The sequence below is a fragment of the Sesamum indicum genome, linkage group LG6 (assembly GCF_026168435.1).
Source record: "Sesamum indicum cultivar Baizhima isolate 11 linkage group LG6, ASM2616843v1, whole genome shotgun sequence".
Taxonomy (NCBI): Eukaryota; Viridiplantae; Streptophyta; class Magnoliopsida; order Lamiales; family Pedaliaceae; genus Sesamum; species Sesamum indicum.
Window position 1 is genome coordinate 27,280,607 of NC_142662.1, and position 13,713 is coordinate 27,294,319.

At 37.3% G+C, this 13,713-nt stretch overlaps 2 protein-coding genes across 4 annotated transcripts; one reads left to right on the top strand and one right to left on the bottom strand.

The window, feature by feature from the left end:
- Positions 1 to 56: 56 nt before the first annotated feature.
- RSH1 (RELA/SPOT homolog 1) lies at positions 57 to 7,947 on the top strand. Of its 3 annotated transcripts, XM_011081324.3 has the most exons (24): positions 61 to 427; positions 748 to 926; positions 1,315 to 1,491; positions 2,047 to 2,112; positions 2,264 to 2,356; positions 2,475 to 2,606; positions 2,792 to 2,893; positions 2,978 to 3,055; positions 3,127 to 3,198; positions 3,969 to 4,076; positions 4,267 to 4,364; positions 4,618 to 4,678; positions 4,767 to 4,829; positions 4,916 to 4,972; positions 5,068 to 5,169; positions 5,302 to 5,460; positions 5,578 to 5,709; positions 5,787 to 5,873; positions 5,973 to 6,044; positions 6,337 to 6,423; positions 6,557 to 7,013; positions 7,240 to 7,301; positions 7,387 to 7,455; positions 7,536 to 7,947. In XM_011081324.3, the coding sequence occupies exons 1-24, from the start codon at positions 403 to 405 to the stop codon at positions 7,638 to 7,640; spliced, it is 2,643 nt and encodes an 880-aa protein (XP_011079626.1). In that variant the 5' UTR covers positions 61 to 402; the 3' UTR covers positions 7,641 to 7,947. The 3 variants fall into 3 exon arrangements, 2 of the variants coding, with proteins under 2 accessions (XP_088737664.1, XP_011079626.1); XR_016065903.1 differs by lacking the exon at positions 7,536 to 7,947 and having other exon boundaries at positions 57 to 427; positions 7,218 to 7,301; positions 7,387 to 7,403; XM_088881538.1 differs by lacking the exon at positions 6,337 to 6,423 and having other exon boundaries at positions 59 to 427.
- Positions 7,948 to 8,250: 303 nt separating this feature from the next.
- LOC105163099 (uncharacterized) lies at positions 8,251 to 12,056 on the bottom strand. Its single transcript, XM_011081323.3, has 3 exons — positions 11,523 to 12,056; positions 11,335 to 11,407; positions 8,251 to 11,170 (listed from the first exon to the last, which is right to left on the bottom strand). The coding sequence occupies exons 1-3, from the start codon at positions 11,807 to 11,809 to the stop codon at positions 8,465 to 8,467; spliced, it is 3,066 nt and encodes a 1,021-aa protein (XP_011079625.2). The 5' UTR covers positions 11,810 to 12,056; the 3' UTR covers positions 8,251 to 8,464.
- Positions 12,057 to 13,713: the final 1,657 nt, after the last annotated feature.

The following is a 13,713-nucleotide window of genomic DNA, read 5'->3' on the forward strand; positions in this document are numbered from 1 at the left end:
TTCTGTAGGGTTTTTTGAAGATTATATATATGATATGAGGAATTAAGAAGAGTGTAAAGGATAGAATGTGATTGGATCGTAGTGAAAGTAGAACACGTAGAGAGAGAGAGAGAGGAAATCAGAAACAAAAACGGAAAATATCTGCATCATACGTGTGGCCTCGACTAAAACTCTCTATTCCCCCGCTCCTTTGATTATCTGATTCTTTTCTACCACCATCCTTCATTTAAAAAATCCTCTCTAACCCTCTCATAAATTGGATAATCATTACGATTTTCCGTCTTATGATTAAACCTTTGATTTATTTCAGTCTTCGGATCCGCATATATGATTTTTGTCTGGGAGATGTTGTTTACTGTCTAGTTCAATGCATAATTTTCTTATTGATAAATCGGATTAGAAATGGCTTCTCTTTCTTCAATGTCAGGTGCGTTTTACTTTCTCTCAGTTAATTTTTCCCCCCTTTGTTTTTTGTTTTTTGGTATGTATGAAAATGACGCTCTTCGATTCTCTTGAGCGACTTTATTTTTTTAAAATCCTGGTTAAGTTATTCTTGCGCTTGTAGCTTGTTTGATTGATGTTCTTCTGCGAATTTTTGGCACTCTGAGAATGTTATTATTCACTTTAATTTTTTGTGTTTAGTTGCTGTGCTTGGAGAGTGTTAATCGTTATAAAATTGTTATGTTCTAGTAACTTGTTTGATTGAGTATTTTTGCTGCTATTTTATTGTGTGAAACCTTTTGGCAGTGGCGATAGAATGCGTGAATGTATGCAACTTTTGGAAAGGGGATGTGAATGGCAAGTATGATTGCAGTATGCTCTCGTGTGCTTCCAGAGCTCCGAGAGCGCTGACTGGATTTCTCGCAACCACTACTTATCCTTATCAGGCATGTGGAAGAATTGTGAGAAGAAATTCCATCCGATATGTGAGTAATGTTTCGAGACATTATGTTTCTCGGTTGTCATTGTATATGTTCTCTCAAGGCACTGGAGATGGGTTTCTCACCTGTCTATATTCGGTGTTTATTGGACGAGGCTTTGAGCCTTCCTTTAATGTGGCACTTAACCCTTTACATTAACTTTTTAATTTCCTTTCTCATTTGTTAATACGATGGTGTTGGAACAAGTATGTTTCTAGATGTCAACATTATGCTAGGAATTTGTGGGAAGAACAAACAAGTTTGACCATATGATGCTCATGGGTAGCATTTAATCATGAAAGAGTCGAACCAGCTATCACTTCCCGAATAGCAAAAAGTAACGTAAAAACCAGAATTTGTATTCTTATCTCCCATCGTTCTTAATTTATGCCAGAGATGTGAAGCCCGTCACTGGGGGTGGTTTTTACATGAAGCCTCAAATTTGATTGCTCAGCATAAGCTTACAAGCTCAAGCATAACACATTTTGCCAGCAAATGGAAGTTGTGCTGCTCTTCGTCTTCTTCTTCTTCATCAGAATCTGATGAGGTTTCTCTTAACAGCTTGTGGGAGGTACGCGGAATTTTACAATTTTCTCAATCTATTATCTTGGGAAGTATATGAAACAAGATAAAGGTGTCTGAGATGATATAGACTGATAAAACAGCTGGGAATCTTATTGCATAAAGTTAGAATGAGAAACGATCATGGTCATTAAATGCTAAGAGTAATATTTCTAGAAGGTAAATGGAGATGCATTTAATATTTGTAAATTATCGGAAAATGACTTGATGGCTGGAAGAGGTGTAAACCTTTAACATTGACTAGGAATGAGTCCGAAATATTGTATTCAATAAGATGACAAGAAAGGATATATCATTCGTGTCTCAAGATATCAGACAGTCATCAACAAATAGTTGGAACTAGTTTACATTTTCCTAGTCTTAGAGAAGTGTGATTGTCTTACCAATAGTTGGGTCCTCAATTGGAGATGTTTTGGCTATGAAAACTTAGTTTCAACTAAAATAAGATATTTCTGAGTGAGCATTGTAATTGGTTTAACAGATTTCTGAATGAACATTAGAATTGTACTAATGATATTAGGCTGTTCATTGTTTGTTTGCGCAGGATCTTAAACCTAGCATATCATATCTCTCTCCCAAGGAATTGGAGTTAGTGTATAAGGCACTGAATGTAAGTTTATGATACCATCAATCTTATTTAGTACTTCCTAGAGCTCCATGATGTTTGATGTAACTTTTTAATACTTGACTGCAACATAGTCAGCAACTGATAAACATCAAAACTTGTCTATCTCCTTTTCCTTCTTCTTTTTGTTTGATAGTTGGCTTTTGACGCGCATGATGGTCAAAAGAGGCGCAGTGGGGAGCCCTTTATTATTCATCCTGTTGCAGTTGCTAAAATTCTTGGAGAACTTGTAAGTTATGCAGATTTTTACAGTTTTCTCCGGTTAAGTAAACTGTACCTTAGCTTTACTTCACAGTTTGATGCATGCTTGACTGAAATATATTTTAACCTGGCTTCATTTATTTCAGGAATTGGATTGGGAGTCAATAGCTGCTGGTTTATTGCATGATACGGTGGAAGATACAAATGTTGTTACCTTTGAAAGAATAGAGGAAAATTTTGGCACAACAGTTCGCCGCATTGTGGAAGGGGAGACAAAGGTAGTATCTCGCGCAAATTACTTTCTTTTGTTCTTTTTGTTGCGGTGAGTATTTGATGTTAATTAAGTTGCTTTATAGTAGAGATAATAAGGTAATATCAGATGTATCTTACTGAATTTTTTGTAAGACAGCAGTTACAGTTGAGCATTTAATACCCTAACATGATTTACTTATGTTTCTTCCAGGTATCCAAACTTGGGAAACTCAAAACGAAGGATGAGAACCATTCTGTTCAAGACGTGAAGGCAGATGACCTCCGTCAGATGTTTCTGGCCATGACAGAAGAGGTGATTTACATTTATTTATGTACACGTATTTTAGTATTTATCTTGGCATGACAGCCCTCTGACAACAAAGTTCTGGTGTATCAGGTCCGTGTTATAATTGTCAAATTAGCTGACAGATTACATAACATGCGAACTCTTTCACACATGCCTCCACATAAGCAGGTGTGTATTTTAACTTTGTTTTGGCTAACCTCTCTCTTGATTATGTTGTTCATATTATATGTTGTGTGCAGTCCAGCATAGCTACAGAGACGCTGCAGGTTTTTGCACCTCTGGCTAAACTGCTTGGCATTTACCAAATAAAGGTAAGCTATGTGCTCCTCTGTTGGTTATACAAACCTAAAACATTCAGGATGGGTGCCTTTTGTATGTTTTGTCTTTTTATTTGAGTTCCTCATGACTTTGCATCCTTCAGAAGTTAACAAATTCCGTGAATCAATTTTGTCTACTTAGGATTCATCTCCTCACTATTATTTTTGCCGTTTTAGGTTTTGTCCTTTGTGGACCCATATATTCAGTAAGATATCTCATGTATTGCAATGGATTATGAGGATTGACCCCTTCTGCCAAGCAATATTTTGTTTCCTACCCTAGAGCAGCAACTGTATTGGTTTCTGCTTGAATTTATTGTGTACACTTGCCACTTTCTAGTAACCAGAGACTAATCAGTATCCTTTTGATTGACTCTATAGGTGCATGAGGCCCCTCCAGGGAATCCTAGCTGGCGAAAACTTTTTGTATTATCTCAATGTGCAAACTTTGTAAACTATTTGTTAATGCTTAATAAAATCTGAAAATCAATCAGGAAGTTGACTATTAAAACATACAATTATTTTTTCCATGCCCTAGGCATGTCGTAATTGGTTTCTGCGGATTGTTCTCTGCTCTAATCTGTAACTTCCCGTGTGCTTCTGTCCTCCGAACATACAAGTTTCCAGAATCTGAAACTCCTCAAGTACATTGTATGTGTCACTACATTATACCATATAATGAAGCGTGTTTCTGTAATTTGCGTTGTACATTCTCTGCTTTATATTCATGTCATTTTCGACTCACTTACATTTCCTGTTTGCAGTCAGAACTGGAAAATCTGGCATTTATGTATACCAACCCTCAAGATCATGCTAAGGTCAAGAGAAGAGTTGCAGAACTTTATAGAGAACATGAAAAGGACCTGAAAGAGGTTGTTCTTTCTAAGTCTGTAACATAGAGGACATGTACTAGTTGTAACTATACCATTCAGCATGCACCACCACTTAGCGTGGCAAGCAAATTCCTGGATGCACACTTGTGGAGTGTTCAGATTCTCCATTTGTGCGATATTTGAAATCTCAATCAAGTAGTAACTACTCTTGTCTTTCTCACTCTGTTAGGCAAACAAAATTTTGATGACGAGGATTGAGGAAGATCAGTTCTTGGACCTTATGACTGCGAAAATTGAAGTTCGGCCTGTGTGCAAGGAACCTTACAGGTAATTCCTAGACCTCTCTTGTTCTCATGAGATAAGATACTTTGACCATATTGGGCACTCCACTTGGTAAGTTTATATTTCCATTTATTCTCTTTTGACCTTATTAGTAACTCCGTGGTATTGAATATTTCCCATGTTTAATGCATCATCTGGTGATAGAAGTTCAATTATTGGTTATTGATGCTTATTACATTTTTTAATGTTGCAAAGCAGATGTCTGCAATAACTCTTAGTCTCTTTGTATTTGATGCAGCGTCTACAAAGCTGTTCTTAAATCCCAAAGCTCAATAAATGAAGTTAACCAGATCGCACAGGTTTGTCATTATGGAAGTTTCACTAGCCCTGTTCGTGTCCTAAATATGTGGAACTATTTCTCATGCATGTAAATATCTTGATCTCCAGCTTCAAATTATCATAAAACCAAAGCCATGCGTTGGAGTTGGGCCGTTGTGTAGTGCACGACAGGTCAACTGTTATCTGTTTTAATTGTTTGATATGGTCTTCTACTTTAAACTGAATGCTTATTTCTCTGACAAAAATTTCAATGACAGATATGCTACCATGTGCTTGGACTGGTACATGGAATTTGGACCCCCATCCCTCGAGCCGTATGTCTTTTTTTCTCTTATTTTTAAATTGAGACCTTTTTAATATGTATTCTCTGTTACATGAAGATGCCATTATATTTTTCTTTGAATAACAGATGAAGGATTATATTGCCACCCCAAAGCCCAATGGATATCAAAGTCTTCATACCACAGTCATTCCCTTTCTCTATGAGAGCATGTTTAGACTGGAAGTTCAGGTTTGTTATTATGTTGATGATACGGATGTAGTTTATCTTTCCATATGGTCTGCTTCTGGCAGCATTAATAGAGCAAACTTATTTATGACAGTTTGTATGATCATATATTTTCTTTATCCTCGTTGTTGGCAGGTAAGGACGGAAGAGATGGATTTGATTGCCAAAAGAGGGATTGCTGCACACTACAGTGGGAAAGGTTTTGTCAATGGCTTGGTTGGACATGTTATGCCAAATGGCCAAAGCTCACAAGGGAAAGCAGTCTGTCTTAACAATGCCAGTGTTGCTCTCAGGGTAGAGTACATTTTACTGCTACAGTATTGCACTAGTTAAAATCCTTGCTTAGATGTTTTCAGTTAAGTCATCTGTGACTGCACAACCAATTCTACAATGGAGTCTTTTTCTCTTCAGATAGGCTGGCTCAATGCTATCAGAGAATGGCAAGAAGAGTTTGTTGGTAATATGAGCTCTAGGGAATTTGTTGATACAGTCACCAGGGATCTTTTAGGCAGTCGCGTCTTTGTATTTACACCAAGGGGAGAGGTAAGAGGATTTTGATTACTGATCTTGAAACGGAACTCAAATGGTTACACTGATTCTTTTCTGCCATGCTGCTACAGATTAAAAATCTTCCCAAGGGGGCGACTGTTGTTGATTATGCATATTTGATACACACTGAGATAGGAAACAAAATGGTGGCTGCTAAGGTTTGATTTACTGCTTTTCTGTGCTGTATTGTCTCTTTGTCTGATTCTTACCATTTCTCCTAGAATTCTTCTTTCAGTGTCATATATTTATCGTTGCAGGTCAATGGCAATCTTGTCTCTCCAATGCATGTACTTGCAAATGCTGAAGTTGTGGAGATTATTACTTATAATGTTAGTTAATTTTTCTTAGTTTCTTATCTCTGTGTAGATAACTTTCTATAATTGCCTCATTCAATCACATCATGTATCCTGTGCAGCCTGTTTGAAAGTAAATAAATAAAATGCTATTCTAGATCCAAGTTTCATATTTTTACTCAATTGTGGAGTGTAGCATTTGCGCCTCTTCTTGCATCTGCGATGCTTCATTGTCTTTTTGAAGTCCCAACTTTTTAAGACTATTTTATCATCCATTATGGAGCATTGTTCTGCATCCTGCATGTAGTTGATGCCTATTCTGTATCAGGGGCTCTCTAGTAAATCTGCTTTTCAGAGACACAAGCAGTGGTTGCAACATGCAAAAACACGTAGTGCGCGACACAAGATAATGAAAGTATGTTGTTGTAAAAAACTTTTAAGTCTAAAGTTCTAAACATGCCTCTCTCTCCCTCTCTTTCTCTCTCTTACACACACAGAGAGAGAATAATATATAACCCTGTTATTAATCTTGGCTCATATGGCTTCAGTTTCTGAAGGAGCAAGCCGCATTGTCAGCAACTGAAATAACTGCAGATTCATTGAAGGAATTTGCTGCGGAATCGGAAGAAGATAGTGAATTGGAAGAAGTAGTAAGTTATCCTGAAGGGGCTAAACACACATGGGAGAAAATTTTGAGAAATGTAATGCAAATGGCATCTGCTAAGACAAGTGAGGAAGGTATATTTCAATCTGATAAAGATGGCGATACGACTCCTAAGGTTAATGGGAAACATAACAAGAATATGCAGCATATGAGCTTGAAGGCCAAAGGTGAGGTGCTATCTCAAGGAAATGGTGTTGCCAAAATGCTTCTTGCCAATATTCCTCTGTACAGGGAAGTGTTGCCCGGCCTAGAGGGCTGGCAAGCTAGCAAGATTGTTTCTTGGCACAACGTTGAAGGGAACTCTATCCAGTGGTTTTCGATAGTCTGCATTGACCGGAGAGGTATAGTTTCATGGTTATGCTACTTAATTTTTCGTATTGACGATGAACTTATCCAGATTTTGCCAGTGTGAGAGCATATTATTAAGAACTGGAATGTGTCAGTAGAATTTTTTTTTTTTTTAATTTCTTCTAAAATGAATGTTATGGTGTTGAGTACTCTTTTCTCCATTCACTGAATTAGCCAATCTTTTTTCTCTTTCAAAGTTTAATGTGCAATGACTATCAGGCATGATGGCGGATGTTACATCAGCACTGGCAGCTGCAGGAATCACCATATGTTCTTGTGCTGTGAGTTTAGGCTGATGACTTGTTTTTAAGTTTTCCAACTTGATATCCCTTGACATATTTTATGTCTCCATGTGAACACTGACAGGCTGAAATTGATCGGAGAAAGGGAATGGGTGTCATGCTATTTCATGTTGAAGCAAGCTTGGATAATTTGGTATGGTTCCCAAACTTGGATGCACGATTCTTTCTTCTGATTCATTAGTAAATTCATTGCGATGTGTTTTCCTGTCCCAGGCCGGTGCATGTTCGAAGGTAGATACAATTCTTGGTGTTTTGGGATGGTCAACGGGTTGCAGCTGGCTGAGCGCAATGGAGAACCACCAGCTCCTAGAGTGTTAATTAGTGGTCTATGACTGTATAGTTTGATCAGCTCCTAACAGTTGGGGTAAAGTTTTGTTACCAGATAATTGAGTTTCTTAGGGAATTCAGCCTCAAGTTCTCATAATTTTTTTGGAAAATATAAGCGAATAAATCAGAAGTAAATGCTAGAAAGTCCATGCAATCGAGGGACTGTATATAGAAAGAAGAGTGGTACTGTGGTAGCACAGTAGTAGCAACAGTAGCATACAGAAATTTGTAAGATGAACAGACAGCTATCCATACTAATAGGTGACTATATTATAAATACATTCATTCTTCATTCTAAGACCTCGGAAAGCATTTATGGTCCGGTGACTCTTAAAGTTTGTGAATTTGTATGTCAGAGTTTTTAAGTTAGATCAACATGGCTGTTCGCCTTTGGTTTCTTGATATTGCGAGCTTTCTGCAGTTCTGCAATCTAGAAATTTAGTTGAGCAATAGGCGGCTTATGTTACATCTAATTGTACATTGAAAACAGTAACTAAGAAGAGCGGCATGAAACTGCAGGTATTTTTGCAAAGATTTGTGCCTACAGAATATGTTCCTACTTTGCTCGTGTTGGGAGGGGGGGATTATAAGAGTTAACGCATACGAAAAGATCATATGGGATTAAGAGGTTAAGTATGGAAATACATTATTCAATCCTTGGGCAAAATTGTCATCCAGTGGATCAAATAAAACTAGCATAGCATCTGTTAAATTGAACGCTTTTATTTTCGTGCCTTTCTTGTTCGGTTTCAGGCTGGCGGTTCATAGCTGCTATCTCTTCCATTTCAGTACATATAAGTAAGCTTCCCGACCATTCAGTAGCCGTGGATTTTGGTCAGAACCATGGTCAAGAAGACAATGAGACAGAGCTTGACGGAGGATAAGCCAAAGAACCAGGAGCATGAGAGTGATGTTAGCACAGAGAGAGCCGCAATTAGCATCATCCGCCTGCTTGCATTTGCTACGTACTTCTTGATAAAAGTCTTTTCCGACTCGCCTTTTCCATCAGGAAATTGGCTACTATCAAGCACGGTGGGGAAGTTTTCACTGCTCTTCTTGGAATTGCGCCCTCCCGCTTTCACTCTGTGGGCTTCATAATAGGAATTCTCCCGATTTCCCTTGCTTTTCTGGAAGTCATTTTCACCTTCTTTGCCTGCTTTATCTTCTTGAATCTTTCCTTCTACTTCTTGGTCAATCAACTTCACTTCTTGAGGTTCCCTGGAGGCCTCCTGCCGTGATTCTGCTGGCCAAACTGCATCCGAGTTGGATTCTGTGGAAGAATCACCGGTTTCCACTGAGCTCTCTTCCACTTCATCTGATGAATATGTCTCATCCTGGAAATCTTTGACATTATCTTCACCTTTTTCATCATCTTCTTTCATTCCTATAAACGAATCTTCCTTTTCTGTGGCAATGCCTGTGTCACTTATCACAGATGTGTCCTCAACTTCCTCATCAGTGTTTCCCTCAACATTATCTTCATGTTTTTTAGGCTGACCAACAACAAATTGCTCAGAGGTCTTGTCATTATCTTCATCCTTTTCATCTTCATTCATTTCCATAGTCAAATCATCCTTTGTTGCAGCAATGCTTGTGTTGATTATCATAGATGAGTCCTCAATTTCCTCCATAGTATTTCCCTCAACATCATCTGTGTGTTGTTTAGGCTGACCAACAATAAATTTCTCAGAGATCTCCTTTTCACCATCTTCATCCATTTCCGTAAAGGAATCATCCTTTGTTGCAGCAATGCTGGAGTCCATTATCACAGATGAGTTCTCAACTTCCTCTGCAGTGTTTTCCTGGGCATCATCTTTGTGTTGTTTAGGCTGACCAATAACAAATTGCTCAAAGGTCTTGTTTTCATCCACATCCACGTTTTTGGCAACTCCCTCATTTGTGAAATCCTCTGTTGTAGCTTCAGTATTTTCAGGGAACATCAGCTCTTCCTCAACTTCCTTTTCGATGTTTGTCTGAACATCATCTTCACTGTCTTTTGGCTGAAAAAAAGCAGACTGTATGGAGATGTTGTTCTCGTTCACCTTCTTTGCTGTGTTGATTGTCGCAGATGAGTCCTCAGCTTCCTCCCCAGTCTTCCTGTTGAGATCATCTTCATGTTGTTTAGGCTCATCAACACCAAGTTGCAGGGAGGTCTTGTTTTCGGTCACATCCACGTTTTCGGCAACTTGCTCATTTGCAAAATCCTCTTTTGCAGCCTCAGTATGTTCTGGGGAGATCAATTCTTCCTTGACTTCCTTTTCGATGTTACTCTCAACATCATCTCCACTGTCTTTTGGCTGACTAAGAGTAGACTGTATCGAGGCGGTGCTCTCATTCACCTCCAGGCTTTCAGCAACTTCCTCATTCTTTGCATCCTCTTTTGTAACTTCAACATCGTCATGGGAAATCAGCTCTTCTTTCAGCAATGGCACACCAAAAGCCCTCTTTTCTGTGGTGGTTGGAATTGGGTGATCTGTGCAGGCATTTTCTTCTTTCCTCTCACGTGGGATTTTTGGCTCGCCCACTTCAATTTGCAGGTTACTCTGGTTAGCTTCACCTGTCAATCCTAATTCCTCACGTGTTTCTTGAATCCTTCCTTCATCAGGTTGATCACATTTTTCCTGTTCTTTCACCAAATCTCGACTTCCTTCAAGAGTGTTATCCTCTTGAATTATTCCCACAATCTTATTGGGCATGCCACTTTCTCCCTCATCACGATTCACATGTTCATGCTCCAGGATGGGACTTTCAACAACGGACAGGAGAGGTTTTTCCCCATCTTCACTATGGACATCAGAAGCAATGGTTTCTGACAGAGAACTAATGGTGCTGGTACCCACATTCTCCTCAGTTTTCTGAATGGCTTCTTCACGTGCATCCTCACTGATTTCTTTACTATCACCACACAGCTCTTCCAATTCTTTTTCTAAGACATTTTGGCGCTTCTTTTCATCAATATGATCTCCCTCAACAGCATTTTCTACTTTTGCTACCTCAATCTCCTTTGGATCAATATGAACTCCCTCAACGGCATTATCTACCATGGTTACGTCCTCAATCTCCTTTCCATCAATATGAACTCCCTCAACAGCATTATCCACTATAGTTACCTCAATCTCCCCTTGGTCATAGCATACCTCAGGATTTTCTTCTCCTCTTGGTTGCATCTGAGTCACAACACAAGCTTCTCTGCGGTTTATCCTTTCAATTTTAACATCATCTCTGGCTTCTCTTTCTGCCCCGACTTCTTCAATATGAATTTGCTCGGAATTTTTGCTTTTTTCAGGGATTTCATAAGCAAAATCTTCTTTGGTTATATGAATTCCGAGTTCACTTTCATGCATCATATTCTTGGACTCAAAAGGCAATCTCTCATCCAACGTAGAAAATCCTTCCTCGACTATAGCAGAAGTAGCATTGTTTTCCAGTTTTTTGGGACTGATGGAACCGAGAGTTTCCTGACTTGCATCAGCAGCATCGCCTGGTTTTCCGCCATTGATTTCAATCCTGGGCTTCTCATCCTAAGCCAATATACACGTAAATTGGAAAATCTAATGTCACAAAAACATCAGGAATGTGAAGAATTAGTTGATAAGCATCTACGTCCAGAATCTGTTACGCAATAACAACAATTAACAGCAGCACTTTTTATAATCAAGACGTGAATTCAGAAACAAAAAATTACCAGTGACGAGCTCTGTTTAGAAACCAACAAGCCGCTATTGTCGTCTGACTCAACCTCTTTCGTTGTTCCATTGCTGCAATTCAAATTTCCAGTTCATTCGATATCCATCAGCATAATTACAAACAATAAAAAGATCAAAGAAATAAGAACCATTTTCCAAAAATAATTGAACACACAAAATCACAGACCTTGGATGATCATACACATGTGAAATCACAAACTGCTGCCCTTTATTTGCTTCATCTTGTGCATTCTGCTTCCTCATCTCCGGTGGTGGACTCTGGTGGCGGCGGCGGTCCTTGCTGGAGCTCCACCCCTTTTTCCCGACTATAAAGGCTGAGGCCAAAGCAGCAGTGGCCAACGCTCCGCCCAAGAGAACAACAGCCCCAACAGCACCACCACCGCCACCGCCACCTATTTTGATCACCATTTTCTTCTTTTCATGGTGATTCCATGTTTTCTGGGGCACCTCCATGCTAATTATCTTCTTCTTTTTCTCTCGGATCAAGATAAAAATTCAATACTCACCACTCCAGTATCAAAGGGGCTGAATCTATTTTTATCTTTTTAAATTTTTATTTGTCGATGCATAGTGTTTGTTGTGTGTGTTTAACGTGATGAATGCTGAAGGGTGTGTGAGTGTGGAGGAAGTTTGTTGTAGTAATTACTGGATCTTTCAGTTTGAAGCGGACGTCTCATTCAACATTGTTTGTTTTTGGTCATTTCTTTTTTTCTTTTGTCTTATTTGATGGTGGAATATTGTGAGGTTCAAAAGAGATGAATTGGAATTGTTCGCGTGAGACGCGAGCTTAACAATAAACAACTCTCCATCTCTAATAAAAACCCAATAATTCCAACATAAATCTTTTTCATATTCCAACTTTGTACCTGCATAAGTGAGAAACATAATATTATAAAATAAACAAATGCCCTCATAATCACAAATATGCTGTTTTCAATTAATTTATGACCATCATGTATACATATTAAATATAATTATTTGATATATGTAAAATATAAAATTTATAACATAATTTTGAATTTTGAAAAAAAAAAAAAAAAAGTGAAAAAGTGGGAAGCTCATGCAAGGAACGTGGCAATATAACTATAACCCGTGAAAGGGATGGGTGTGATTCGACATCTTTAAATATTATTTTTCTATAGGTATTATTTTAATTTTCAATTAATGGCACCCAAAAATGGTAGTGAGGGAAGAACTAACTTTATTAATTGAGTAGATGTAGATGTAGATGTAGTTGTATATTAATTCAGTCACCTGCCCTAAGTTTGTCCATATATATTCAGATTGTAGTTCCTATATCTTTATTTAACTCATAATTATACACATAAATCCTCAGAATTCAAACCCATCATTTTAAAATTTTAATCTTCATCATTAAACTAAAACATGATCTGATATTAATGACAAAACCTGAAACCAGTTGAGTCTGTATTCCATCCATCTATTTCTCTCCTCTGCTCTTTGGCTTTGTAATTAACGCTCTCTCACTCTCCACCAACCTATTTACCTAACCAAACTTTGCTCATCTCATAATATTCCTATTCCCAAAATATATCTTTTTTTTTCTTACAAGTCCTTTTTGTTTCTAAATTTATACACAATTAATTATTATATAAATATATTATATTTTTTTCTAAAGCTTTATATATCGTTAAAAATAATAAAATATTATGGAAAATGAGGTAAGAAAGATGTGAGTAGTTATGAATCATAGATGGATCAGTTTTTCAACTTTGGTGGCCAACCTAAATTTTTAATGACTCCCTCTCCTTTTCGGCACCTCTGCCTCTGCTCTTAGCTTTCCAATTCGCTTGGTCTCAGTAATAAAAGTCTTCAATAAATTTAAAATTTATTTAAATTGTTATCGAACTTAAAAAAATATTAATTAAATTTAATATGATTATTAATCTAATTTAATTCAATTGAACTAAATATATATCAAGCTTAAATAATTTAATGTTTTAAAATATATTTTATTATTTTTGTACTAATCGAATTGGGTCCGATTGGTTTCAGTAATAACCCTAATCACCGTAATATTTATTTTTATTCTTTGACTACATTATCTCAAAATATTCTAAAAAAAATAAAAATAAAAAAATCCACAACATTTTCAACCATGCAATATACATACATAAAAATATATTCAGTCAAAGAAATATAAGTAATTAATGTACAGATTCCGTAATGCTACAAATGTTAATAGCATCAAATGTTCTTTATTCAACCATATAAAAATCTCAGCAGACGTTGAATTAGTCTAAATCTTCAATTCAGTACTAACAATTTAAATACTTTTTTTAGAATATGAATTTATATATATATTATTAGTATTGTGATAGTAATACACGCCACCA

Coding starts and splice junctions, on each gene's coding strand:
- RSH1 (XM_011081324.3), top strand. CDS start 403: ATGGCTTCTCTTTCTTCAATGTCAG. Junction 4,365..4,617: donor GTGTGCAAGGAACCTTACAG/GTAATTCCTAGA, acceptor TATTTGATGCAG/CGTCTACAAAGCTGTTCTTA. Junction 4,973..5,067: donor GGACCCCCATCCCTCGAGCC/GTATGTCTTTTT, acceptor TTTGAATAACAG/ATGAAGGATTATATTGCCAC.
- LOC105163099 (XM_011081323.3), bottom strand. CDS start 11,809: ATGGAGGTGCCCCAGAAAACATGGAATCACCATGAAAAGAAGAAAATG. Junction 11,408..11,522: donor CATGTGTATGATCATCCAAG/GTCTGTGATTTT, acceptor TTTGAATTGCAG/CAATGGAACAACGAAAGAGG. Junction 11,171..11,334: donor CTAAACAGAGCTCGTCACTG/GTAATTTTTTGT, acceptor ATATTGGCTTAG/GATGAGAAGCCCAGGATTGA.